Source organism: Nicotiana tabacum, chromosome 4 (genome assembly GCF_000715075.1).
Source record: "Nicotiana tabacum cultivar K326 chromosome 4, ASM71507v2, whole genome shotgun sequence".
Classification (NCBI taxonomy): Eukaryota; Viridiplantae; Streptophyta; class Magnoliopsida; order Solanales; family Solanaceae; genus Nicotiana; species Nicotiana tabacum.
In genome coordinates, this window is record NC_134083.1 from 72,841,168 (window position 1) to 72,850,988 (window position 9,821).

General features: G+C 37.1%; 1 protein-coding gene across 1 annotated transcript; it reads left to right on the forward strand.

Annotated features, from left to right (window-relative positions):
* Positions 1–7,347: 7,347 nt before the first annotated feature.
* LOC107825965 (gibberellin 20 oxidase 1-like) lies at positions 7,348–9,044 on the forward strand. Its single transcript, NM_001326160.1, is given in 4 exon segments — positions 7,348–7,895; positions 8,170–8,491; positions 8,777–8,924; positions 8,926–9,044. Coding segments are annotated over 4 exon segments (1,137 nt in total).
* The last annotated feature ends 777 nt before the right edge of the window (positions 9,045–9,821 follow it).

Sequence of the window (9,821 nt, forward strand, 5' to 3'; positions counted from 1 at the left end):
TTCGGCCTCTAGCACGGCCTCTGTCCCGACCCCGACCTCTTGCGGCTCCAACAGGGGGTGTGGGTATCTGATCGTCGGATCCAGTTGTGCATTTCCTCACCATCTGTGAGAGATTAGAAAGACAAGAGTTTAGAATTTCGAAGTCAACAAATGTACACGATAAGGAATCAAAGAAGTGAACATTTTCCTAACAGTTCCATAGCCTCCCGAAGATAAGTACAGACGTCTCCGTACCGATCCGTGAGACTCTACTAAACCTGCTTGTGACTTATAACATATATGAACCTAGGGTTGTGATACCACCTTGTCATGACCCCAATTCACCTTCCGTAGGATTTCGTGACGGCACCTAGTCTCTAAGTCTAGGTAAGCTTAATAAATTGCTGAATAACATAATAAGAGTCTGAAACTCAAACCTCAATAGTTGTAATAGATGAAAACTTCAAGTCAAAGAACTACAATCTCCCAAAATCTGGTAGAAATAAGTCACAAGCTTCTAAGAGAAATATTAATGTCTTTATACATTAGAGTCTACTAAAATAAGAAAACCAACATGATAAGGATAGAGGGGGGACTCCGAGGTCTGCGAACGCTGGCAGATGTACCTTGAAGTCTCTGCACACGGGTAGCTCACTGATATCTGGGCTGGTAAGAAGTACATAGATCTACACAAAAAGATGTGCAGAAGCATAGTATGAGTATACCACAGCGGTACCCAGTAAGTGCCAAGACTAACCTCGGTAGAGTAGTGACGAGGTCAGGTTAGGCCCTACTGAAAATAATAAAAGAGTAAGATAGAGGATATAATAATATAACGAAATGACAGAGAAGTGAACAATACATCAAATAGAGTTAAACAATAGGGGCGCACCGGAGGTACCGCCTCATAGTTCCAAAACTAAATATGCATTGCAAGGGTATCTCACGAGAAACCGCCTCATAGTCCCAAAAGTAAATATGCAGTACATGGTATTTCCCGAGGAACCGCCTCGTAGTCTCAAAAGTAAATATGCAATACAGGGGGATCTCCCGAGGAACCTCCTCGTAGTCCCAAAAGTAAATATGCAGTACAGGGAGATCTCCCGAGGAACCGTCTTGTAGTCCCAAAGTAAATATGCAACAAATATCCGAAGGAAACAACGAATTTATAGCAAGAATCTCATAGTTAAAGATTTAAATTAAATCAAATAAGCCGATAAATCAGCTAAGCATGTTGCACATATTGCAAATAAGAGTTAAGGCACGTAGATATGTGATACTAGGCTAATCATGATCACTACATATACTAAGGCAACTCAGTTAAAGAATTTAAAAGAAGATTACTCACCAAGAACCGATATTTCCAAATTTAGCCTGTGTACGCACTCTTTACCTCGCGTACACGGCACTCACATATCACGAAATGTTACAACAATATTAAATCCTAGGAAAATTTTCCCCACACAAGGTTAGACAAGTCACGTACCTCGAATCACACTCAATCACTCAAGTAGAATGCCTTTCCCTTAATTTTCCAACTCCGGTTGGCTCGAATCTAGTCATAATTAATTCGATTTAGTCAATACAAATTATAGGAATAAATTCCATACGAAAATACAAAATTTTCAACAAAAATCCGAAATTTAACTCAAAAATTTCCATGGGGCCCACGTCTCGGAACTCGATAAAAGTTATAAAATATAAACACCCATTCAATTACGAGTCCAACCATACAAAAATTATCCAAATCTAATATCAACTCGACCTCCAAATTATCAAATCTTATTTCCAAATCCCTAGGCCCAAATTCCCGATTTACACCTCAAAAATACATAATCTAGTCGGATTATTCGATGACAATTCAATATTATGGAGTAGAAATGATCATAAGTGACTTACCTCAAGAATTCCCGTGAAAACCTCACTCAAAGTCGCCCAGCCCGAGCTTGAAATGCCCAAAAATGGCAAAAACTCGGAACCCCTCTATTTTTGTACTGTCTAGGGGTTTCCGCTTCTGCGAGATTTTTAGCCGCATCTGTGGTCTCGCAAATGCGAGAATTCCTTCACTTTTGCGTCCTCATATCTTATACGGACAAGAAGTCCGCTTCTGCGAGAAACTGTCTATTTTTGCGAAGCCGCCTGGCCCTCCTCATTTCCGCTTCTGCGATTGAACCTTCGCAGGTGCGACGCCGCTTTTGCGGACCACCCGTCCGCACTTGCGACCACTACCTCACCAGCCCCTCGTCCGTTTCTACGCTTGTCATGCTCGCTTCTGCGAGCCAATTTCCGCAGGTGCGATTGCATTAGATGGCAGAAACTTTAAAATTTTCTTCTAAGTCCGAATTTGATCCGTTAACCATCCGAAACTCACCCGAGGCCCCCAGGACTTCAACCAAATACACCAATAAGTCCTAAAATATCCTATGAACTTAGTCGAGCCTTCAAATCACGTCAAACAACGCTTAAACCATAAATCATACCCCAATTCAAGCCTAATGAACTTTGAAATTTTAAATTTCTACAAATGACGTTGGAACCTATCAAATCACGTCTGATTGACCTCAAATTTTACACACAAGTCATAAATAATATAACGAACCTATTCAAATTTTCAGAATCGGATTCCGACCCCGATATCAAAAAGTTCAACTCCTGGTCAAACTTCCCCAAAATTCAACTTTCGTCATTTCAAGCCTAATTCCACTATGGACCTCCAAATACTTTTCTGGACACGCTCCTAAGTCCAAAATCACCATACGGAGCTATTGGAATCATCAAAACTTTATTCAGGGGTCGTTTACACATAGGTCGGCATCCAGTCACTATTTCAGCTTAAGCTTTAAGCCTTAGAACTAAGTGTTCTAATTCATTCCAAAACCTTATCGGACCCCAACCAATTACCCCGCCAAGTCACATAACAGATGTAAAACATGATTTGAGCAATAAATGAGAAAACAGGTTGTAATACTCAAGCCGACCGGCCGAGTCGTTACACTAAATTTGGAGTAATCCTATTCATCCCCCATTTTGTAGCCAAAAAATAAGGTAGCATTGGAGCCATATTTTGACAAAAGAATGACTGCGTTTTGGAGAAATATGGGAGCGTTGGAGATGCTCTTAATAATCTAATCATGCTTTTTGTTTTTGCTGTGCTCTTAAAGTTGAACTAACCTTTATTTTACGAAAATTATTGCAAATACAAATAAATAGTGTAATATACTTCAAGTAGAGTTCGGATGAAAACTGAGAAAACTACATTTCAGTATGTCTAAACTAAAATTTAGTCGATGAAAATATAATCTGCTCGAGGCACAATCCAAGTTAGCCCATCTAAATGTCTGGGCTAAGTAAGTAGTCTAACTCAACTTATAAGAAAACTTGTTAGAATATTGGAAAACAAGAATTTTTTAGTTTGGTATATATGTTATTGTTTGGTGATTAAAAACAAAGAAACAAACAAATGAAAAACTGATTTCGGTTGAGCTGGTTGGACTATGACATTATTAGTCTAAATTGATCCGTTCATCTTGAACCAAACTAAAATTAGACAGATTATGATCAAACTCATTTATTGACTCAATCAATTTTAACCCCGCTTAGTATTCAACCTAATTATGTCATTTGACACTCTTAGTCTAAACTAAACAATGATGCTGGCTATCTTTTTACGTATGATATACTTCTCTCTCTAAAAACAACCTATTTGATACCAAATGAATAGTGGTCATAACTAAACTTGGTAGTAGACCAGGTGATATCCTACTAAATTTTCCTTATTAATTTGGCCCCGTCATAATGAAACATGGAAATTCAACCGAAAGCTAAAATTAGCTTGATGACTATATGTTAAAGGAGGCTATGTTTCTCATTGCTTCCTTTGCTTCTCTAGAAAAAGCAAGAAAAGGCACTAACATAAAGCCAAGTTGACTTTGTCGATAGTATGTTTGTGCTTTCATATATAGGTTCCACTTCCACCATTATGTTATGCATCATCTACTTCTTTTATAGTTGCTAACTAGTATATTATATTACTTTCAAAATGTCGATATCATAGAAAATTCAACATTAAAGCCATCCTCCAATCAAAAGGGGGTAGGTGGGGTGTGTTTGGAAATGGCCTGTCTGTTTAACTGGATGCAACAGAAGTAACTGCAAGCCTTAGACATCGTTCGGCCCTGTACGTGGTGCCAAAATGGTTAAAAGAAAATATTTGTCTATCCATATTATTCGTTAAAAAAATAGGTTGGATAATGAACTTTTTAAAAACGGATGAACAATGGATAAGAACCATATTATCCATTTAGAAAATGGATAACCAATGGATAACTAATAAGTTTAACTTTTACATTTGTAAAGCCTCAAATTGGTGGTTCCCTCAAGTTTGAAAGACTATGAATTCTCCCACAAATGATCATATTTCGGTTAACCCCTTTTTTATTCGTATTAAATATGGGTCAGATAATTTATCCGTTTTATATTGCCTGTTTACTACCCGTCCGTTTGCCACCCCTAGGCCCTACTATACTTTAATTTAAATGCGAAATTAGAAAAAATCAAGCAATTTTGTAAATAACTAATAGTTGCATTTTGCATTATTCTTGTCAGAAACCTTTAACGATCAAAGAAATGGAGAACGAGCAATTGACTCTTAATTGAAAGACGGGGATAACTGAAGTTCATGTCTGAGGACATGAATTTACTGTTGTCTCGTATTTTAAATGTTCTTTTAATGTTGATAATTGGTCCCTAAAAATAAAACTGTGCCAACGAGAAGTGTGGCTTCACCTAATCACTCTGAATGCACTAATCAGGAAGATATAAAGGAAGAGCATATTTTTTTCTTCAGATAAAGCGGAAACTCGTTCTTGACCTCGATCTTTGGCAGTAGCTAATCTGATTCGTAACCCGTCATTTTTGGGCAGGAGTCGTCAGATCTTGCCCAGGCAATGAAGCGAGCCTAAACTGTTGCTAATTGGTCCCTAAAAATAAAATTAAGTCCCTACAACCCCTATCGTGAGCAAGACCAAGACAAGTAACTTGCTGTTGAATGAACGAAATTTAAAATAATGAATTGAACCTGTAACATTGTGGGACAGGGAGTCATTAATTAGTGTGAGACCTGTTTCATAGCTTGTTATAATTTTATTGGAGGATAGCTTGACTGCTTGTTCTTTTGGTGCAAGACTGTCACAAAATTCTAGTAACTCCTATTAGATAGCGTTTGCATTTGGAATTAACAGTAGCAAGATCTAGGTACTTAGCATCTTATAAAAAGGGAATCCTGGATTTATAACATTCCTCTAGATACTCTTAACGCATACAAGTTGCACATTTTAAAGAGCAAAGACAAACTTAAAAAGAAAAACAATTAGACATGTTACATCCCTGCAATACTCCTCCAAAAACGACAACCACAAACCGGATAATCGCTGTTTATATACTATGTTAAGAGCTTAATTATCCCAATAATAGCTGTTTATCTATTATGTTAAGAGCTTAATATATAGCTTATAATTCTCCAGATGTCACTACCAGACTTCACTACTCAATAGCCCCCTCAAGAAACGGACTCTCACTCCGTCCTTCTTTTACCTTACATGCTGAAACTACGTTCCTGGATTTTACACTCAAGGATGCTATCAGTCTTGGTAAAACTCAAATATCTTTTGTCTATCTCCCCAAATGGACTTCACTACATCTTGTAACTTTAGCCTTGTTTTCTTTTTATCTTGTTCACGTCTTGTTGCTATTGCTCTATTTTTATTTTTTCCTCGTGCCGAGGGTATACTGAAAATAACCTCTATATTCACTGTAGGGGTAAGGTTTGCATACTCACTACCCTCCCCAAACTCCACTTGTAGGATTATAGTGGGTTTGTTATTGTTGTTGTTCTCAAAATGCGTTGCTAGTAATTAACACAAGTGTTTCCAACAACACCATCTTCCCTGTTCCCGTTTGATCATTTTGTGTGCCATTAATACTTTTTGGCTAATTGTAAACACTCATCTAGTAACAAGACATCTCCTCTTGCTTGGTTCACTCTTAGTACCTTCTGTCTTTTTTATCCCATTCAATGGATTATCATGTAGTAAGATGCTCTTATTTGTTAACTTATTTCAAAAGAGATTACTACTGAAGCTACAGTAGTAAGCTTCTCTTTAATTCTTAAATTAGAAACTGTCTATTTACAGGTCGGCATGATTCGGCTTCCCCTGTCCTTGCTTTCGTGTTTTATAGAAATATCTTCTTAGTTACATTGAAAGGAGATGACAAAGACAGTTAATATGATTTGAACCTACACTTACAGTAGAATCATTAACTAGGTAATTAATGAGCCTGTATTGTCGTTGGTTTTGTTAAATAGTGAGCCTAAAGTTCTTTCTAATTTAGGTGAAGATGTAATTAGAATTAAAAAAGAAAAAGAGAAGAGAAATCTCCTTATGAGTCGAAAACCGTGCTCCTCTTCATCTTTATATGAATCTCTTAATGGGAACTGTCTTTACTTGTTCGAACATGACGCTTGTTTGATGGGCTTGGTTAAAAAATAAAATTGCCCCCTTGTTATCAGTTATAGTTTTTGAAATGATGGTAAGCATTTGATCCTAACAATTACAATTCTTGCAAAATTCTAATTGGTGTAGGATTGAGACAATATGCTACATGAAATCGTATATGGCTACGTTATCTAGTTCTATTTTATGGAATTAAGTAATACATCAATCTTTATGATAATTTTTTTTATATATCTCCATTCTTATGAATGTATCAAAACAAATGCAACATAAACGGGAGATATCAATATGCAGAAACTGGAGATGGGGAAGGGGAAGCAGGGGAGGGGAGAAGATAGAAAGGTCGGGTTCACGGGCGGAGTTAGAATGTAGGGAGCGGGTTCGGTCGAACACAGTAACTTTGGTTCGAATATTATATTTGTCTTAAAAAATTCATTGATTATATATAAATTATTAATTTAAAATTCAATAACTTAAAATGCTTAAAATTCTGAATCTGCTGCACCAACCGACCAAAGGAAACTCCAAATACCATTGGGAAACGCTTTCCTGTCAACAATATAAAAGACAAATAACATATGGACCTCTATCCCAATTTTAAGCATTATTAAGCCCTTCTCAGCAAAGTGTTCATTTTGGAGCTCCTGTTTTCTGTCTTAGGGACACCACAAAGGAAGACCTATAAGATTCCAATTTTTGTTCACCTATTTACCCAATGAACGGCCTTGGCTTTACCTTTATCTCAACTCTCTAACTCCATTCTTCCCCACTCGCTATCTTTTGCTCTTAAATTTTCTTCCCTTTGGCTCAATTAACTACTCTTTCTTCGTTAAAAAGAAAACAAAACTCGCATGCAATGGCAATTGATTGTATGATCACGAATGTGAAATCACCAATTCTGCGGATATTAGAAGATGAGAAAAAACCATTGATTTTTGATGCATCTCAGATGAAACGCGAGTACAACATTCCAACACAATTCGTATGGCCAGACGACGAGAAGCCTCGTGCTGTAGCACGAGAACTTCCGGTTCCACTTATCGACTTAGGAGGTTTCCTTTCTGGAGACCCCGTCGCGGCCCAACAAGCATCTAGACTTGTTGGTGAAGCATGCCGTAATCATGGTTTCTTTCTTGTAGTTAACCACGGAGTTAACGCTAATCTCATCTCCAACGCCCATCGTTACATGGACATGTTTTTTGACTTGCCACTTTCTGAAAAGCAAAAGGCTCAGAGGAAACTTGAAGAGCATTGTGGTTATGCCAGTAGCTTTACTGGAAGGTTTTCCTCTAAGCTACCTTGGAAAGAGACACTCTCTTTTCGATACTCCGCTGAAGAAGACTCATCTCACATAGTTGAAGAATACTTCCAAAATACAATGGGTGAAAGTTTTAGCCATCTTGGGTAAGACAACATGACAACTTGTTCACTACCTTTTATTTCCTTTTTCTCTCTTGTCAATTACTGAAGGGACCTTGGCGTAACTGGTAAAGTTACTGTTATTGTGACGAGGAAGTCACGGGTTCGAGCAGTGAAAATAGCCTCTTGCAGAAATGCAGGGTAAGGTTGCGCACAATACACCCTTGTGGTCCGACCCTTCCCCGAACCCCTTAGTGCACCGGGCTGTTTTTTTCCCTCTTGTCAATTATATTAACCCTTTTTTTCTTGAATTGCACAGGAATGTTTATCAAGAATATTGCAATTCAATGAGCACACTTTCTCTAGGGATAATGGAACTTTTGGGAATGAGCCTAGGCGTAGGGAGGGAACACTTCAAAGAGTTTTTTGAAGAAAATGAATCCATAATGAGACTCAACTATTATCCACCATGCCAGAAACCAGACCTCACTTTAGGGACAGGGCCACATTGTGATCCAACATCATTAACAATTCTACATCAAGATAGTGTTGGCGGGCTTCAAGTTTTTGTGGACAACGAATGGCGCTCCATCAGTCCAAATTTCAACGCTTTCGTTGTTAACATAGGCGATACATTTATGGTAAGCGAATTAACGTGCTAGAAAAAGTATAATGTCCCGTTGAAATATAAAGAGAGACAAACAGTATACTACTACTACATATTTTACGTGACAAATAATTAGTATTAGGTTATTTTCATATGACGTACAATGATATACATCATGAGTGCTTAGGACGTACAAAATAATGCCCTGTTGATATTGTTGCAATAGAAACAAGTTGAATTATTTACAAAGTCATGAAAAAGTGGTCATGTAATTCAGTACGTGGGGTAACATTTTTGGTTGAATTTTGCCCTTTTGCAGGCTCTTTCAAATGGAAGATACAAAAGTTGCTTGCACAGAGCAGTGGTAAACAACAAAACTCCTAGGAAATCACTTGCTTTCTTTCTTTGTCCAAAGAAGGATAAGGTAGTGAGCCCACCAACTGAATTGGTGGACACCAACAACCCTAGTATATCCCGACTTCACATGGCCTACTCTCCTTGAGTTTACACAGAAGCATTACAGAGCTGATATGAACACTCTTCAAACTTTCTCAAATTGGCTTCAACAGAAAACTGCACAAGTTTAAGAGCTAATTCAACTTCTCCGATCGTACCTCACATGAGATTCAAGCTTATATATATATATATATATCGAGGATGGAAGACCTCAGGATTTTCTTTATATGTATGTACATTCCCTCCGACGAAGACGAAGACGAAGACGAAGACGAAGACGAAGGGAGATGGTGAAAACATAAGAAGAAGAAGAAAAATAGTTGGAAACGAGAAAAGAAAAAGACATGCTCTTTTAATTTTTCCCATGAATAGTTCAGTTAAAAAAGTAAATATAGACGAGATAGGGAAGAAGAAGGAAAGGAATAAAACTGCTGTATAACTTAAGTTTGTTTATTTTGACGTATTGAAAAATATAGAAAAGATTACGTATAGCTAGCTTTAATTACGAGTATCCAATGTAAGCATCCCTCACTAAGAGATAAGTAGTAACTTTTTGAACTTCCTCATTTCTTTTTTTTCTCTTCCTTTAATTTTTTTGTTCTTATTTTGTGTCTGTCTTGGCACATTCAGAAAACTATGTAATGCCTCTCGGGAAATCATTATTTTTTTATGGCTTAGGTTATATGAGGGAAACACAGAGCTTGCAGGGTAATTAATTAGCTTCAAAGAATGTCCTAATCAGCTACCCTCGTTTCAATTTAGACTATATATTTTACTTATCGATAGTTAAATTATATAAATTTTGATTAATATTTTAAAATATATTCTTTTTATATTACTTTAAATAAATTGAAGCAAAATGTTTAATCTAAATCGAAGAGACAATGTACAAAAATTGTATGGACTAG